At 41.2% G+C, this 19869-nt stretch overlaps 1 protein-coding gene across 13 annotated transcripts in view; it reads right to left on the bottom strand.

The window, feature by feature from the left end:
* Positions 1-13632, bottom strand: part of PIAS2 (protein inhibitor of activated STAT 2) — a 132396-nt gene extending 118764 nt beyond the window's left edge. For 8 of the 13 annotated variants that reach the window (XR_007721293.1, XM_050767960.1, XM_050767958.1 and 5 more), the window contains exon 1: positions 13407-13593. Coding sequence is in view for 7 of the 13 variants with exons in the window: in XM_050767960.1 (XP_050623917.1) it covers positions 13407-13430 (24 nt within the window). In the remaining 6 variants the exon portion in view is untranslated. Of the gene's footprint in view, positions 1-1891; positions 1981-12965; positions 13101-13406 lie in introns of those variants that run through there. The other 5 variants (XM_050767956.1, XM_050767954.1, XM_050767953.1 and 2 more) reach the window with 3 other exon arrangements.
* Positions 13633-19869: the final 6237 nt, after the last annotated feature.

The following is a 19869-nucleotide window of genomic DNA, read 5'->3' as shown; positions in this document are numbered from 1 at the left end:
TAATTTTCTTAAAATTCAATGGCATTATATTCGAAAGAGATAAAACTGAAATAAAAGGACACAAAAATGTAAGAGTGAGGCAAAATTTTTTAAATTAGGCAAAACTGACAAAAACAAAAATAATCTAGAAGGCCGGACGCAGTGGCTCACGCCTGTAATCCCAGCACTTAGGGAGGCTGAGGTGGGCAGATCACCTGAGATCAGGAGTTCAAGACCAGCCTGACCAACATGATGAAACCCCATCTATACTAAAAATACAAAAATTAGCCGGGCATGGTGGCAGGCACCTGTAGTCCCAGCTACTCAGGAGGCTGAGACAGGAGAATCGCTTGAACCCGGAAGGCGGAGGTTGCCGTGAGTCGAGATTGTGCCATTGCACTCCAACCTGGGTGACAGAGCAAGACTCTGTCCGTCTCAAAAAAAAAAAGAGATGGGGGTCTCACTATGGTACTCAGGCTGGTCTCAAACTCTCGGGCTCAAGTGATGCTCCCACCTCAACCTCCCAAGGTGCTAAGATTACAGGATTACAGTTCTTTCATGTGCTAGTAATAATGTTAAAAATATGGTTTAAAAATCAATAGAACTACAAAGAAAAATGAAAAATAAAACAAAATTCTAGTAAAAAATTAACTCTGCTCTTAATAAAAAATAAAGATATGAGATTTGAACAACATAATTAACAAGCCTACATACTGGACATATATAAAACTGTACCAAAAACCAGGCAATATTCTCTTCATGTACAAATAAAAATTATTAAAATGGATCACATTTTTAATAGTCTAAACATATTTCAAAGAATTGGCATTATACACACCAACTGGCATCACACACAAACATGCTGCCTAACCAAAATGCAATTACAAATCAATAGCCAAATCAACTAGAGGAACTCTCATATGTTTGGAAATTAAATTTTTAAATAGTTCGTAAGTTAAGGAATTCACAGTGGAAAACAGAAAAACACAAGTAAAAATAACGGAAATATTACACATCAAAACACATAACAAGGAGGCAATACGCAGACATTTTATGATCTTAAATAACTAGGTTAAAATGCTGAAAATTAATGACAGGCATCCAACTTAAGAAATTAGAATAAAAGAACAGAACTCCAAAGGAAATACAAGAAAAGAAAAGAAGAGCAAAAATTAATGAAACAGGGGAAGGATACACTAAAGAGCATAAACAATATCAAAAACTTGATTCTCTGAAAAATCTTTAAAAACTGGCAAACTTTTAGCCAAAAATTATCAAGAAAAAAAGAAGGCATTTGAAAAAAAGACAAGGGGATATTAACTACAAGTACCTGAAAATAAGAGATTAACATCTAAATGCTACAATTCAAGGATGTGGACGAAATGAACAACTTGCTATAAAAGTATGAACTACTAAAACAGGTCTGAAACTTGAAAATATGAACAGTCCTACAACCAAAGCAATTGAAGCATTCCTCAAAGAAAAAAACAGTAATAATTTTATGAGCAAGTTCTACTAAATATTTAAAAAACAGACCTTTCTAATGTTACATAAACTCTTCCAGAAGAGGAAAGGTATATTTTTTAATTATAGGCTAGTTGTACTCATTATGAGAGACAAAAATCCTAAATTAAATATCTCCAAACTGAGTCCAATGAAAAAAAGGAACAGATAGATCAGGGTTGAATTTATATCTGCAACACAAAGTTTGTTTAAATATTGGGAAAAAATTAATATAACTCAGCATGTTAACAGATTACAAAAGAGAAATACATAATTTTCTCAAAAGATGCAGAAAAAGCTCCTGATAAAATTCATTCATGATTTTTTTAAATTAGCAAACTAAGAAAGGGAACATCCTTAACCTGAAAAGATTATCTATAATACACCTACAGCAAGCATTATACTTAACTGTGAAACTTTGAAAGCATTCCCTTTAAAATCAGGAACAAGATCAGGATACCCCCATCACAGCTTCTATTCAACATTGTACTGGAGATCCTAGCCAGCACATTAAGACAAGAAAAAGAAAGAAAAAAAAAAAGCATAAGAATTGGAAAGGAGGAAACAAAGAGGTCATTATTCACAGATAGGACTGTCTGCATAGAAAAATCCAAAAGAAATCTAAAGATAATTTATCACAATTAGGAGTATAGCAAGGTTGTTATACGAAGCCAAACTGTACTTCTATACACAGCAAAGTATAATTATAAAAAGTTAGTATTTATGATTTGCTATAAAAATAATGTTGTCAGAAATAAATCTAACAAAATATTTGCAGTACTTTAACTGAAAATAACAAAACTTTACTGAAAGACGTTGTAAAAAACCTTAAAGAAATGGGAGATTACAATGATCCCAGTTAAGAAAACTTAGCAGCAAAATGTAATTCTCTCCAAACTAATGTACAGATTCAATATATTTCCCATCAAAATACCAACAAGACGTATGTGTATGGGAGGGAGGTGTATAACATGAAAATGAGATTCTAAAATTATGTGGAGAAGCAAACAATCAAGAAGTTCCTTGAACAACCACAAGCCAGGAGGACTTATGCTACTTCTGTGTCCCTCAATGACTGACTAGACTGTTTCAGACGAACTCTTCCTGTGAGAGCTTAACAACCAAATATAATATTAAAAAGCAAAAATCTGTTTGAATGCAGGAAGCACTACAAAGGCAGTAAGGACCTGAGACACCAAGACTCTGAAAAGAAGGAGAGACCGCAAAGCTGAGTTTCCTGATGCCTTCCCCAGAGATATTTGCCAATGGGAAAGGGCAATGGAGAGGTTAAAAGTCCAGCAGAACTCTGAAAAGACTCGTAAGGCAGGGGAAAAAAGAGAAGGTATTTACAAAACATAACCAGCAAGAGATGGTTTCCAGGATGTATAATGAACTCCTATGAATCAGTATGGAAAAGACAGATGTCCCAATATAAAAATAAGTAAAAGACTTGGCAAGCCACTATACAAAAGAAATCCAAATGGCCAATGAGCACATTCAAAGGAGCTTGACATCATTACTTATTAGGGAGATGCAAATTAAAACCACTACACATTCACCACAGTGTCTAAAATCAAAAGGGTAGACAAGGATATGGAGCAACTGGAACTCTACTATATCACTAGCAAAAGGGAATGAACTAACTACAACTACAGACAACACTAGGGATGAATCTCGCAAACAAAACAGGAAAAAAAGGCATAAACAACAGAATACATATACAGAAACAGAATACAGTTGACCTTTGACCATTATCCAATAACAATAACCTGTGTTATTCAAGGGTCAACTGTATCCTGTCAACTGGTTTGAACTGTGCAGGTCCACCTATACACATTTTTTTTTCAACCAAATGCAGATCAAAAACACAGTATTTGCAGGATGTGAAACCCACATATACAGAGGGCCCACTTTTCCTATACATGGGTTCTGCAGTGCCAACTTCAGGACTTGAGTACACATGATTTTAGTATTGGGAGGGTGGGTCCTAGAACCAATCCCCCAGGTATACCAAGGGGCGACTGTATATATACTATACAGGTTCCATTTATATAAAGTTCAAAAACAGGCAATACTAATCTGTTCAAGTTAGGATAGTAGGTCGTTTTTGGAAGAATGAGGTTAGCTACTGGGGAGAGGAATATTTAGAGTGCTGGTAATGTTCTATTTCTTGACCTGCCTGATGATTATTTTGAGAAATTTCATCCAGTTATAATTTCATGATCTGCGTACTTTCTATGTGTATGCTATATATCAAAAGAAGTTTGGTTTTTTATTATAAAAAATATTATCTTACACAGAGATGGGGTCTCACCATGTTGCCCAGGCTGGTCTTGAACTCCCGGCTCAAGTGATGCTCCCACCATGGCCTCCCAAAGTTCTGGGATTACAGCCTTGAGCCACCTCACCAGGCAAGAAGTTTGTTTGTGCTAGCAGCATAATCATCTTGTTTTAGTTACTGTAACTTTTTAACAATTTCTATAAAAACAGACTAACGGCCCAGAGTCCAGAACCCAAGCAAAGATGAATGATGGCATCCAAACCAGCGAAGAAAAAAATTTGCATGAAAGGTGATGGAACAATTTATCATTCTTTGAAGAAAAACCATGCATCTTGGTCACCACTTCACACTGTATACAAAATCAACTCCAGGTGTATTAAAACCTTAAATGAGAAAAGGTAAAAAAACAAAAAAACTATGTCTTACACTTTTACAATAACGGAAAATATCTTCAAGAACTCTGTTGAAAAATTTCTTCAATAAGGTTCAAAAGCATTATCCATAAAGAAAAGCCTGATAAATGCAATCACATAAAAATTAAGAACTTCTACTCATCAAAAAATGCATAAAGCTGGGTGCAGTGGCTCACATCTGTAATCCCAGCACTTTGGGAGGCTGAGGCGGGTGGATCACCTGAGGTCAGGAGTTCGAGACCAGCCTGACCAACATGGTGAAACACCGTCTCTACTAAAATTACAAAAATTAGCCAGGCGTGGTGGCAGGTACCTGTAATCCCAGCTACCCAGGAGTCTGAGACAGGAGACTCTCTTGAACATTGGGGGCGGAAGGTGCAGTAAGCTGAGATCACACCGCTCCTCTCCAGCCAGGGAAACAGAGTGAGACCCCATCTCAAAAAATAAAAATAAAAATAAAAATTATTTAAAAGTGAGCCCAATTGAAAGGAGAAACTTGCACCACATACATCCAACTATTAATAAAACTATTAATAGTTTTAATAAAACTGTTAACAATAATTAATAATTAATTAATAAAAACTATTAATAATAATTAAATATAAATAATTAAATATAATTAAAAATAAATAATAAAACTATTAAAAATAGTTTAATAAAACCATTAAAAATCAGTAAGAAATAATCTTTTTAAAAAATCTAGTACAAACATGGGCAAAAGACATGAATAGGAATCTGAGAAAAGGGAAGAATGGCTAATCAGTATAGTAAAAGATGCTCAAACTATTAGCAAAAGAAAATGAAAACTAAAAGGTGGTATTTTATACTTACGGGTTAAAACTTTTTTTTTTTTGAGACAGGGTCTCACTCTGTTGCCTAGGCTGGTGTGCAATGGCATGATCACAGCTCACTGAAGCCTTGACTTCCTAGCTTCAGGTGATCCTTCCCACCTCAGCGTGCCAAGTAGCTGGGACTACAGGTGTGGGTCACTATGCCCAGCTAATTTTGTTTTATTTTGTTTTGTTAGAAATGGGGTTTCACCATTTTACTCAGGCTGGTCTCAAACTCCAGGTCTCAAGCCATCCACCCACCATGGCCTCCCAAAGTGCTAGGATTACAGGCGTGAGCTACCATGCCCAGCCAAAAAAACCTTTTGAAGTGTGACAAAAGTAGATGTTAGCAAGAAAGCTGAATAATGAAACCTTCTGCATTGCTGGAGAGAACGAACACTGACACCACCTTCTTTGGAAGATAATCTGACATTATCCAATACTGGTGAATATGCACATATTCTTATTAAATACCTTATTAAATTCTATTCCTAGAATCTCTACAGTGAAACATACAAATATTCACATTAAGTGAGATCAACAAAGATTACAATATCAGTGCAGGTCAAGGTTTTTCTGCAAGATAAGTTTGGTGAAAATTTACAATTATTTTTTCTTCATTTTCAAACATTTGGATTTAAGAAATATGGATGGCCGGGCATGGTGGCTCACACCTGTAATCCCAGCACTTTGGGAGGCCGAGGCGGATGGATCACCTGAAGTCAGGAGTTCAAGACCAGCCTGGCCAACATGGTGAAAACCCATCTCTACTAATAATACAAAAAAATTAGCCAGCCATGGTGGTGCACGCCTGTAATTCCAGCTACTTGGCAGGCTGAGGCAGTAAAATTGCTTGAACCCGGGAGAAGGAGGTTGCGGTGAGTCAAGATCACGCCATTGCACTCCAGCCTGGGTAAGAAGAGCGAAACTCCATCTCAAAAAATAAATAAATAAATAAATAAATAAATAAATTTTACATATGCATATATATTAAAAGTATAAAGACAGACAAGGAATGATGAATCCAAAATTCAGCACAGTACCTACTCTCATTGGTGAAGGCGGGCATGGCTGCAGTGGATACAATCAGGAAAGGGCATTCTGCTAAAGTTACACTAATGAATTAGTAAACTGGCTGGTAATTACATGTATGTTTGTTTACAGACACCTTACCTGTTATAAACTTTTGTACTTATCAAATAACTTAAATATTTAAAAGACGAAAATTAGTATAGTATACCTAAATACAAACCCACTATTAGAGTCACCAATTCAGAGAAATGTCTCAAGAACTCTAGAAAAATTAGCATCAGAGAAACTCAAGGTATTTTCCCATAAATCAAGGACAGGGGGCTATTTAAAAAGAAAAATGAAAAAGATGATAGAAGAGCTCTTATAAATTAAAGATAACTACTGAAATAAATTGTATAGAAAAGTTCAAAGACAAAATCAAAGAAACCTTCCAGAATGTAAACAAATGCCATAGATTGTAGACTACAATTGTAGATTACAATCTTCTACAAGAGAATAACCATCCGATCTGCAATGGACCTCTCATTAGCACACCAAGTATTTTAAATTTCCACAGCAAAGCTTTCAAAGCTCTGAGAAATTTATAATTACACATGTAAACTTTCAATCAGGAACAAAGACAAGCCATTTTCAACATTCAAGAACTTAGAAAGTTTATCACCAGCATATCCTTCCAGAAACAACTATTGAAGACTGTATTCCTGTAAAATAAAAAAGGTATCTAAAAGAGAAAAACATGGGATCCAAATAACAATAGATCTAACCCAGGAGAACACTGTGAAGTAATCCCTGGATGACAGCTGGGTAACAAGTCTACAAAGCTTCCAAAATTAGAAAAGGCAAGCCAAGACTCCAGAAAGTCTACCAAGAAAAGTTGAATGGTTACAAGATGAGAATCCATTATAATATCAAATTTAAAAAAAAACTTCAGTGAGCCTTCCTCATTCAAGCAGGACTTTGTTATATTTCTTTTTTTTTTTTTTTGAGACGAAGCCTCTCTCTGTCGCCCAGGCTGGAGTGCAGTGGCATGATCTTGGCTCACTGCAACCTCCGCCTCCCTGGTTCAAGCAGTTCTCCTGCCTCAGCCTCCTGAGTAGCTGGGACTGCAGGTGCCCACCACCACGTCTGGCTAATTTTTGCATTTTTAGTAGAGACGGCCAGGTTGGCCAGGCTGATCTCAAACTCCTGACCTCAGGTGATCCGCCCACCTCGGCCTCCCAAAGTGCTGGGATTACAGACGTGAGCCACTGTGCCTGGCTGACTTTGTTATATTTATTTTTTAAGGATCACAGGTTTAACAGAAGTAAAGTTCCTCTATGGCTCCACAGTACTTAGTTCTACAGTAACTAATACTCATGTCAACATACATATTTAAGAGTGGCTATTAGTACTCAATTTCTAGAATTTTCCTATAGAAGGACAGAAAATTTTAGAAGAGTTATAAAACATTATATAAACGCTATAAATCTTGACAATGTAATAGTACTAACAAAAAACAAAGGCTGGGGCCAGGCACAGTGGCTGATGCCTGTAATCCCATCACTTTGGGAAGCCAAGGGGGGTGGATCACCTGAGGTCAGGAGTTTGAGACTAGCCTGACCAATATGGTGAAACCCTGTCTCTATTAAAAATACAAAAATTAGCCAGGCATGGTTGCAGGCACCTGTAATCCCAGCTAATCACGAAGCTGAGGCAGGAGAACCGCTTGAACCCAGGAGGCGGAGGTTGCAGTGAGTCAAGATGGCGCCACTGCACTCCAGCTTGGGCAACAAAAGCAAAATCCCATCTCAAGAAAAAAGGAAAAAAGAAAACAAAGGCTAGGAGGGGAGGAGGGAAAAACAAAGGCAAGATTTGGCTTTTAAATCCCAAAAGGAAAGGGATGGGTGTTATATCCTTTTCTGAAAGACCAGGAAGTGAGGAAATATAGTTGTCTCTCAGTATCTATAGGGGGTTGGTACCAGGGTTCCCTGCAGATACCAAAATCCAAGAATGCTTAAATCTCTTATATAAAATAGCATAGTATTTGCATATAACCTATACACATACTCCTATGTACTTTAAATCATTTCTAGATTACTTACAATACCTAATATATTGCAAATGCTATGAAATAGTTGTTATACTATAATGTTAGGGAAATACTGACAGAGAAAAAAGTCTGTACATGTTCAGTACAGATGTAACCATCCTTTTTTCCTGAATATTTTTGATCCAAGGTTGGTTGAAACCAAAGATAAGTCATCCACAGACATGAAGGGCCAAATGTACTGTCTAAAAGTGATAGGTCAATAAACAGAAATTTATAATAAAAAGTTAGAAACAACAGCAAAATTAGGAACAAAAATGTAACTGGTAGAAATCAAAGTCTAGGACAGGTGGAAAAATGACCTAAATTTCTTATCTACCAAAGAGTTAAGAAACATTTTTTTTGAGCTGAAAAAAATATAGTGAGAAAGGCATGGTATAATATTTTTAGACTTTTGGAACAACAACAATAAAATCCTAAAAACAAACAAAAAATGATTAAAAGCATAACAGGAGTGGAACTTAATGGAAAAGGGAAGACCTTCACTATTTTGAATTTTTTCAGTACTGTCTGCACAAATATTGCTTTCATTTAAAAAACATAAGAAATGGAAATGAGAGAATAAAAAATGTGACATCAGGTGATCCACCCGCCTCAGCCTCCCCAAATGCTGGGATTACAGCCTTGAGCCACTGTGCCCAGCCTATTTCACTTTAAATTAAATATATTTTGTTTCGAACGTGCTTTCATTGACATGATCTCAGGGGAAGCCTTGGAAATTTTAGTTGTGTCCCATAATAGCTTTGAATCATATGGAAGATTCTGTTATATCTATCATATCTACTAGTTTATATCCCTGCCCAATAAATGGGGAGAGGAGTATGATGAGGACCTCTAACCTCAAATCCCCCATTAACTGGAATCCCATTCTCCCTCTGCATCCTAACAGCACTTGAAGTTATCAGGATGGTGGCTCCTGGTAGGTGTAAGGAAACCAAACATTTAAGCCTTCTAGACAGAAAACCTTCTGTTACAGAATTACTTAAGCTTCTTAGCATGAAAGACCCAAATCTGATCTTCAAATTATGACACAAAAAAATTTACCCAGTTTGGTAAATGCTCTGGTTTACCCAGTATCTATTGATAAAGTTATCGCTGGCTCTCAGGCCAAATGCACAACTAGATTCTCACATGCACATTCACTCTCATTCTGAGACACACACAGAATAAATTCTCAATGCATGAAAAGAAGGGGATGAAGAATACAGAAGGGAGATCCTTTAAAAAAAAATTCACTACAATAGATCCCCCTCCTCCCCACTGAGTGATGATAAGTAGGGAAAGTAGATTAACCAGGTTAAAGTGTAGCAGGGACCTTTTTGTGAATGACTGCCAACAGCAGATCACAGTGTTGGAAATATGCAACTGGAAGGGAAATATAAGGGTAAAGAAAAAGCTGCTCTGGTTAAAGAAGAGGTAAGTGATTCCAGAAACTCAACTCCTGCTCTCCTCCATCCCTGTGCTTAGCTCTTTTACAGACTTGTTTGAGACAGGGTCTCCCTCTGTCGCTGAGGCTGGAGTGCAGAGGCAGGATCAGACCTAGCTGTAACCCAGAACTCCTGGCCTCAAGCCATCATCCTGCCTCCCAAAGCGCTGAAATTACAGGTGTGAGCTACCACGCCCTGCCCTCCAGACCATTTTTGAGGAAGCAAGGCGGCAGTGACAGAAGTTCAGGCCTCAAATCTTATGATCTTGTCCCATATTAATTCACAACTCATTAATTCAAAATCTGTTCATTCACAAACTAATCACTCCTTCAACTCCTAACAACATAGACGCCATAAATAAGCAACTGGCGAACTAATTTTTTTTTTTTTTTTTGAGACGGAGTCTCGCTGTCGCCCATGCTGGAGTGCAGTGGTGCAATCTCCGCTCATTGCAAGTTCCACCTACCCGGTTTATGTCGTTCTCCTGCCTCAGCCTCCCGAGTAGGTGGGACTACAGGCACCCGCCACCCCACCCGGCTAATTTTTTGTATTTTTAGTAGAGACGGGTTTCACCATGTTGGCCAGGATGGTCTTGATCTCCTGACCTCGTGATCCGCCTGCCTCGGCCTCCAAAAGTGCTGGGATTACAGGCAAGAGCCACCGCGCCCAGCCGAATTGAGTAATTTCTTCTCTGGTACCTTGAAAGCTTCTAATATATAACACATTATTGTAATCATCTTTAAGTACACAGGCCATATTTTCCCTTTTCAGAGAACTTCCCCACTTCCTTTCCTTCAATCCATCAGGATAATCTGTTGATTAGGTTTATGTGCTTTGACTCTAAGTCCTTGGCTATAGATGATTAGAACAGAAGTAGAGCTTGACCTAAACTCAGCCAATCAGATTCTCTCTCCCAGAAGAACTGGAAGAGAGGTAGGCTGGTATTCTGGTCACCTGGACTGAAAGGCAACAAGGTATAGAGCTGCCATATTCTGCTATGACCAGCCAAGATCTCTGGTACCGGCTCACATAGCAGTCTCCAAAACTGAAATGGTCAGGCAACCCCTTAACAGTTGCCTCATCTAATAACCAACCCACCCCCACCCCTGCCACACACACACATACAAGTCTAAAAAGCAAAGGCACAAGGGTCACCAAACCACACTGAGGATGACCTTTCCCAAAATTTCCTACCTCCAGTATAGATGCAGCACTAGCCAGGATGTGAACTGCTCTGATTATACTTGTCCAAAATGAGTGGTTTTGGAAGGGTAATGGAAATCTTCTCTGTGGCTTATCAGCAGCCAAGTATGTGGCATCCAGATCGGCTGACCAATTTCTCTACTGCCAAGAAGTTAGCCAACAAACTAATGCCCATAATTTTTCCTGGTCCTATAATTTACTTGACCATCACTCTGACCATCACAATATATTTTGAACCAAGGACCATCATTTTGAGAATCCAAGATTTCTTCCCCTTTTCTTTCTATTCAGTTTTTCAGTCTGTTTTTCTTCCTTTATTATAACGTCACACAAGAAGGATGTTACCAATCATTTAATTTAGGATCAATCACAGGATGATGGCTAGAAGCTCCACCTAGACCCCAAGGTACCAGAACAAAGCAGTGTAGCTCAGGCTCTGAAAAGCCCAGACTCTAAAGCTACATGTCTAAGATTAAAAATCTCAGCTTTTCAAGTCTCAAGCTGTGTGATTTAGGTCAGGTTAACGTCTCTGTGCTTCGTTTTCTTCAAAAAATTGTGAGAATTAAGTATAGAAAAAATGCTTAGACCAAAACCAGGCATGGAATAACCACTGTATTAAAATGGGTATATACCATCATCATCATTATGGTCTGTAATGGGATGTAGGGGCGGGATACAGTTCATATTCAAGTGTAGGGTAACATGGGTCTGCACAGAGCAGTTAAGGCAAAGAAAAGCAGATGATGCTTACTGCATGTGCCCAGTCTGTACCCCTCCCTCCCCTGAAAATTCTCCCGTTAGTCTGTTGGGCACTTCATATGAATTGTGGGAGAGGGGCCATCTTCTAACAAATGCAAGAAGTAAAGACAGCTGATTTACAGGAAGAGAGGATGATGCTGATCCACAAAACAAAAGAGAGGAAGACAGAAAGGAAGAGAAAAAAGGCTTCTTTGGTTTCTACCACTTTCCAGTTGCTAGTTGCACTCCAATCTGAGCACTGACTGCTTTTACTCTGCTCTATAAGAGCGAGTAAATTCTCCGCTTTACATTAAGCTTTGGCCAATAACATTCACAAAAGTCTAACAAAAATACTGGAAAGTTTTCATTAACAACGAAAAAAAAACTTAGAAAACTTGTATACATCTGTTACTACACAAAAATTAAAACTAGATGGCAGGTAAAAATAAATATAACTTCAGAGTTCAGTCTTCTCAACCCATCCTAAATCTAACGCATGAATTTACAGAGGTGAGGTTCAGGGTTCCTTGTTTCAAAAGCTCCACAGGTGTTAAAAGCTCTACAGCTGGGGCTCTGAGCCACTAAAACCCTTACACTTACCAAGTATGAACACTCTTTACCTAAACATGGTTCTCTGCATAAACTACTACGGGGCATAACATGTATTAATATGTGTTTACTGGGAACTTAATAATTATTTTTGAAATAGGAGGGAATATGGCAGGCACTGTGCAAACTCCAACAATCTCTGTTTACAGCAGAACATACATTCTTTTGCTCATGTCCACTAAGCAGGTAACCAGCCAACATCCTTCCCCCATCCCATCCCTTGCGGAACACAATAAATATACAAAACTGAACCTTTTACCGGATTCCTCTTCCTTATTTGAAAAAGAAATCGTAACATCATAAGTGTTACACAAACGAGTTGCAGTAAATTTAATTTCAAGTTTACACTCATCTCTACTGTAAAATACATTTAAAAAAAGAAAAATCAGGGTTTCCGTCTGTAAACATCTCATTTAATGTCGCCAGTAATTCAGCGATACACACAAAATAAATCCATCCCATTCGTCACACTTAGTTTTGTTTTAGTTAAGGACTTTGAAGGTTATCAGTCTGGGGGGGAAGTCTTTTCTGTTCTACCCCCGTCACAGCCCTATTCCAAACCTCTGCTATACAAAGGTATCAACAATAAAGTTATTTTGTTTTAAGGCTAAGAAGAAAAAAATATTTCCTCAAGAGTAAAAGGGGTGCACAAACCTCACAACACAGACTTTGCAGATTTCTTGCTACAGCACTAAGAAAACATCGAGGTTTAAGGCCGATTATTGAAGGCAGGATTCCTCAAACACCAGGCTCCTCTCGAAGATGTTAGGAGGCATGGGTGGGAGAAGGGGCCTTTTCTCGTGACAGACCTGACTAAACAGTAGCATCAGCCATAAAAAGAGAGATTCCTAAACGCAACTTTACCTTTCAGAAAACAGTCCTCCACCAACTGAGTAGCATGCAGACTTGCGAATCGCCAGACACGTACACGCCGGTGAAGGTGGGAGATCAAACGTTGCTTCCCACCTCGGCCCTCACTGCTAACGGGGATGTCGGGTCCCCATGTGACCCTCCCGGAGGGCTCCCCGGCCCCCCGCGCCAGGTGTGCGGACCACCGGCAGCACTCAGGGGCCGGCTCGCCGCGGCCCAGGCCCGCCGCCCCCGCACCGCCCGCGTGCCCTACGCCGGACCGCTCCCCTCCCCCGCGCGCTCGGCGCCCGTTCGTCCGCGGGCCGGGGCTCAGGGCTCCGCCAATCGGCCCCGGAGGCACGAGCAGGCTGCGGCCAGCGACGTTGCGGTTTCCCCACCTCCTCTCCCATCCCCTCCCCCGCGGCCTCCGCTCTCCACTCCCGCGCCCCCGCTTACCCTCAACTCTTCGAAATCCGCCATTTTATACCACCCGCGGGCGCCGCCGCCGCTGCCGCCGCACCCACTCCCGCTGCCTCCAACGACGCCGCCGCCACCACGGCCGCCGCCGCCTCCAGCACCATCCTGCACTGGGCGCCGCTTAAGACGCCGCGGCCGCCGCCGCTACCGCCGGGCCCGTCACGTGAACGGCGCGGGAGCCCCGCCCCCGACGCGCCGAAGCCCCGCCCCCAGCGGTGCCCCCTGCCCACCCGCGCGACCGCCTTCCGCCCGCGCCTTCCGTCCGCCCGGCGACGGCGCCCGGCCGAAGCTACCCCGGCGTGCTACCCAGCGGCCTGGCCCCGCGTCGTGCCTTCCGTCCCCGGCGGAGGCCCCTGCGGACTTGCCTAGAGCTGGGTCGCAACTGAGGCGTTATCCGCGGGCCTGGCCTGGGGAAGTGGCGGGGAGGAAGAAGAGGCGGCCGGGACGCGTGTCAGGAGCATTCGGGAAGATTCTTACGTTGCCCTTCACGCGGTAGCTATGGACGGAAAAGCCGCCTCAAATAAAACCATCCCCCAGAGTAGTTGTGGCGGAATTATCTAAATATGGGTAAGCTATTGTTCCCATCTAATGGTGAGGTTGTGTGACACCTTTTTGAATTGCTAATGTCCTCCAAGTACCAACCTTGCCGAGTTTTTCTGACTTTCAAGGGCACCTGAAGGTCACGGACTGCAGAGTTGGGAGAGTTAGGGTTGGAGGAGAAGTGAAATAAGAGCGCTCAGAAGGGCCATGCTAAAAAGTCAGGGAAATCTGATAGCTAGGAAGGAGTCAAACACCAAGGCAGAGTAAGTAGATAGAAGCTTGATGCCCCCCCCCCCCCGTAATGTGCTGATAAAGGATGAAGGAAGATGCTGATTCAAGACTGTCAGAAAAATTGCTGGATGGTGTCCAGGGTTCAATTTCCTTGAAGAATTGGGTAGAACCCACCCACGAAAGGTCTTTAAAACAATGTAACTTTTAAGGCCCTATTTAATCAGCTTCCTACCTACTGCCTCTTCCCACTACCCCTCATTTCATCCGCACTGCACTTCCAGGTCTTCCTTCCACTCCCCTGCCCCCGCACCCCGCAAGTTGGTTTTGTTTTTTTGAGACGGAATTTTGCTCTTATTGCCCAGGCTGGAGTGCAATGGCACGATCTTGGCGCAATGTCTGCCTCCCGAGTTCAAGCGATTCTCCTACCTCAGCCTCCCGAGTAGCTGGGATTGTACTTTTGGTAGAAATGGGGTTTCTCCTTGTTAGTCAGGCTGGTCTCGAACTCCCGACCTCAGGTGATCCACCCGCCTTGGCCTCCCAAAGTGCTCGAATTACAGGCGTGAGCCACCGCACCCGGCCTCCGGTTAAGTTTTAAGGCCTCTAAATGTTGATTCTTGAACCAAGAATAATTTCCCACTCTCTTTGTTCCTAACTCCTGTTCATCCTTCAGGTTTCACTTTAAGTGCCACTTCCTCAGGAAGACCATCCTCACTCACATCCCACATTTTAATTCAGAGTCCCCTGTTATGACCTCTCCTAGGAACCTGAACTTCTTCCTGAGATGTCTCCATGGTAATTATGTAGGTATTTGTGTGATTGTTTATTTGGTATACATATGTGTGTATATATACACACACACACATATTGTTTTGGCCGGGTGCAGTGGCTCATGCCTGTAATCCCATCAGTTTAGGAAGCCGAGGCAGGTGGATCACTTGAGGTCAGGAGTTCGAGACCAGCCTGGCCAACATGGTGAAACCCCCGTCTCTACTAAAAATGCGAAAATTAGGCCAGGAGCCGTGGCTCGCCCGAAATTCCAGCACTTTGGGAGGCCGAGGCGGGCGAATCACCTGAGGTCAGGAGTTGGAGACCAACCTGACCAACATGGAGAAACCCGATCTCCACTAAAAATACAAAATTAGCCAGGCGTAGTGGTGCTTGCCTGTGATCCAGCTACTCAGGAGGCTAAGGCAGGAGAATTGCTTCAACCTGGGAGGCACAGGTTGCAGGGAGCGGAGATAGCGCCATTGCACTCCAGCCTGGACAACAAGAGCGAAACTCCATCTCAAAAAAAAAAAAATTAGCCGGGTGTGGTGGCACATGCCTATAATCCCAGCTACTCGGGAGGCTGAGACGAGAGAATTGCTTGAACCCAGGAGGCGGAGGCTGCAGTTAGCTGAGATGGCGCCATTGCTCTCCAGCCTGGGCAACAAGAGTGAAACTTTGTCTCAAAAAATAAAGATAAATAATTGTTTTAAAATTTTTTATTAAAAAATTGTAAACCCACTAGACTATAATGGCTGATAAATGCCTAACAAATAGTTGGCCTTGTATTTGTTCAATGAATAAAGGAAGGAATGAACGATGTCCAGGTTCTAAATCTGTCCACCATTAACTTTGTGAGCTTAGCTTGGCTTATTCTTACTCTTGATTTATTCGTCGTAGACCTTGATTTACACCTCAGTAGAATTTAACATTGTTTAGTAGACATTAAGTGAATGTCACTGTGCAAGGAGTTTTCAGGGAATAGATGAATAGAGTACAATACGGCCCTGCCACGGAGGAGCTTACACCCGGAAAGGGGACCAACATAAACACAAAACAGTAAGAGAAGCAAAGCAAAGCCCCACTGAAACTTACCTTCAGTGTTCGTTGTAGTTGCTTCTCAGCATTCATTCTGCCCCTTCCTCAATGTGTAGCAGCTCCTGGGTGGGTTGGGTAGGTTTGACTGCAAAGAGTTCTAGGTGCTGCCCTAGACTGGCCTGAGCCATTAAGGACTGTTAAAGTCATTCTGGCCACAGTATTAGATCACACCTGGGCATATAAATCTAATTAGTACTGAGCATTTATAGGCTTTGCCAAGTAGATCAAGTGTGGACCCATGCCCTAAGGTAGGCCAATCAGAGGGAAGCCTAGGACATTTATTCACTGATTAAAGATAAGACTTTCTGGCATGTGGAACACTCGCCATTTTGCTACAGTGAAGAGCCAACCTGAGAACCAACCCTTCTTGTGAGCAGAAAGATCACACGCACAAAATCTCAGCATTGACTTTGATACTCACCCTTCCTCTGTACTGGCCAGTTTTCTTGAGCCAATGCCTTTCTTGTAAGGTTTTAGGTTGTTTGACTTGAGATTTCTATTAGTTGCAATGGAAATAATTCTGAAATAGGGTGCTACTTTGTCTTACCAGACCAGATTATTAATTTGGCATTTTTTCTAATCTATACTCCCTAATAATCATTCAATATATGTTCAAAGGAATGGCTGAGTGGTAAAGGGTAGAAAGGGCATGTCTCTCTTCACTGTTGTGATCATTTCTGCTCTGGTCTAGCTTTATATATCCTCATTAAAAAGAAATCCCTGTACTTACTTGAATCCAACTTCCTTATAACGTGGTAATGTTGTATACCCTTAGAGGGGAGTGGAGAAGGAGGGAGGTGCAGTAATCACTCACAAAAGGCCACATATCAAAGTACCAGTTCCAGCCACATGCTGAACTCTTCTACCAGAGGAATTCTATTAAATATATCTTTTTTCTTTATTACATTCCCAATGAAAAATGTTTTAGTGCTCTTTATGAACTCATATACCTGATAGATCAGGTATATGAGTGTACTTTGTAAACTCATAAAGTGAAAGATGGTAAATTTTTTGTATCTAAACAGCTGACTAAGCTGATTTTGAATCTAAACAGCTGATAAACACATAACCCCCCTAAAAACAGCACTTCATTAAGAAACATAATTAAGAACCATATGATATATCCTAGTAATTTTAGCAAAGAGTATTCCAACCTGGTTGGACCAACCTTGTAACATTGAGTTTAGTTCCAAGCACCTGTCTTCTTAATCCTTTCGCATCCTGTCTCTGAACCCATTACCAATTTTAATATCTTTACCAATTTTAATACCTTTCTTTTCCTTCCAACTGATTACTTCCTCTCTCCCTGTGACAGTGCTCAGGCCTCCCAGATGTTTTCCAAGCCACTTTTCTTCTTTTGCTAAGCATATATCTATTTATATCACATTATCTAACTCCTATACACTTTGCCAATACTGTCTTAGTCTTAGACTTTACCAAAACTAATACCAAGGAAAGTGAACAAGGAATTTAAAAAAATTTTTTTCCTCGCCTTTTTTTTTTTTTTTTTTTTTTGAGACAGGGTCTCACTGTGTTGCCCAGGCTAGTAGAGTTCAGTGGCATGATCACAGCTCACTGCAACCTTCACCTCCCAGCCCAAACAATCTTCCTACCTCAGCCTCCCAAGTAGCTAGGACCATGGGCACACCACTACCCCTGGCTAATTTTTGTATCTTTTTTAGAGACAGGGTTTCACCATGTTGCCCAGGCTGTTTCAAACTCCTGGATTTAAGTGATCCTCCTACCTTGGCCTCCCAAAGTGTTAGGATTACTGGTGTGAGCCACCGCTCCCGGCCTCAACTTTTTATTCTGAAAACTAATCACAAATTTGTTTCTTCTCCACTTTCACTGCATCACTTGACTAGCCTTTAAAAAAATAATAATAATAATTAAAAAATAAAAAGTTGAGGCTGGGCGTGGTGGCTCACGCCTATATTCCCAGCACTTTGGGAAGCTGAGGTGGGTGGATCACCCGAGGTCAGGAGTTTGAGACCGGCCTGATCAGCATGGTGAAACCCCATCTCTACTAAAGAAACAAAATGAACCAGGTGTGGTAGCACATGCCTGTAATCCTAGCAACTTGGGAGGCTGAAGCAGGAGAATCGCTTGAACTCAGGAGGCAGAGGTTGCAATGAGTGGAGATCACGCCATTGCATTCCAGCGTGGGCAAGAAAAGTGAAACTCCATCTCAAAAATAGTAAAAAGTTGAAACATAAACTTCGAAAGCATAGCAGAATGGTCACCTGTATAAAATTTATAATTTACGTATAGTTAAATCCTTATGTCTGAAGTAAACACTTCAATCCATATAAAAAAATTCTTATCAAGATACAGAACATTTTCATCAATCCCCAGAAAGATCCCTATTCCCCCTTCCCAGTCAAACCTCCCACCAGAAACAACTTTTGATCTGATTTCTTTCTTTTTTTTTTTTTTTTTTTGAGATGGAGTCTCACTCTGTTGCCCAGGCTGGAGTGCAATGGCACAATCTCGGCTCACTGCAACCTCCACCTCCTCGGTTCAAGCAATTCTTCTGCCTCAGCCTCCCGAGTAGCTGAGATTACAGGCATGTGCCACCACGCCTGGCTAATTTTTTTTGTACTTTCAGTAGGCACGGGGTTTCACCATGTTGGCCAGGCTGGTCTCGAACTCCTGACCTTGTGATTCACCCACCTCAGCCTCCCAAAGTGCTGGGATTACAGGCGTGAGACACTGTGCCCGGCCTTGATCAGATTTCTAATACTAAAATTTAGTTTTTTATATTTTAACATTACATATAAGTGGAATCATACAGTGTATGCTCTTCTGCTTGGCTTTTTAAATTCAGCATAAATTATATGAGGTTGACATGTTGCATATTTCAATTCTTTTTTTTTTTTTTTGAGACAGAGTCTCACTCTGTTGCCCAGGCTGGAGTGCAATGGCGTGACCTCAGCTCACTGCAACCTCCGCCTTCCGGGTTCAAGCGATTCTCCTGCCTCAGCCTCCCAAGTAGCTGGGCCTACAGGTGTGTGCCACCATGCCCAGCTAATTGTTGTATTTTTAGTAGAGATGTAGTTTCACCATGTTGGCCAGGCTGGTCTCAAAATCCTGGCCTCAGGTGATCCACCTGCCTCAGCCTCCCCAAGTGCTGGGATTATAGGCGTGGGCTATCACACTTGGCCACAATTCATTTCTTTTTATTGCTGAGTGGTAGTCCATTGTATGAATAGACCCCAACTTATCCTTTCTCTTGTTGATGGGCATTTATGTTGTTTCCAGGTTTTGATTATTGTAAATAAATGCTATCAACTTTCTTATACAGCACATTTTATAGATAAATGATTGTATTTCTCTAAAATAAATATTTAAGAATGGAATTGCTGGAACATAGAGAAGATGTATGTTTAACTTTTTAGAGTTTCAGTCTTATCACCCAGGCTAGAGTACAGTGATGCGATCTCAGCTTATTGCAACCTCCGCCTCCCAGGTTTGAGTGATTCTCCTGTCTCAGTCTCCCGAGTAGGTCGGATTACAGGTGCATGCCACCACGCCCGGCTAATTTTTGTAGTTTTAATAGAGACAGTGTTTCACCATGTTGGCCAGGCTGGTCTCAAACTCCTGACCTCAGGTGATCTGCCCTTGTCGACCCCCAAAGTGCTGGGATTACAGGCAGGAGTCACCGCACCTGGTCCTTGACTTTTTACTAAACTGTCAAATATTTATCCAACTTTTCATATTCTCACCAGCAATGTATGTGGTTAATAACTTTTCAATGATCAAATATATTTTTGCTTAACATTTTCTTTAACCTTGAAATTATTTGATA

The sequence above is a fragment of the Macaca thibetana genome, chromosome 18, assembly GCF_024542745.1.
Source record: "Macaca thibetana thibetana isolate TM-01 chromosome 18, ASM2454274v1, whole genome shotgun sequence".
In the NCBI taxonomy this organism is placed as follows: domain Eukaryota; kingdom Metazoa; phylum Chordata; class Mammalia; order Primates; family Cercopithecidae; genus Macaca; species Macaca thibetana.
This window is presented reverse-complemented; position numbering and strand designations above follow the sequence as displayed.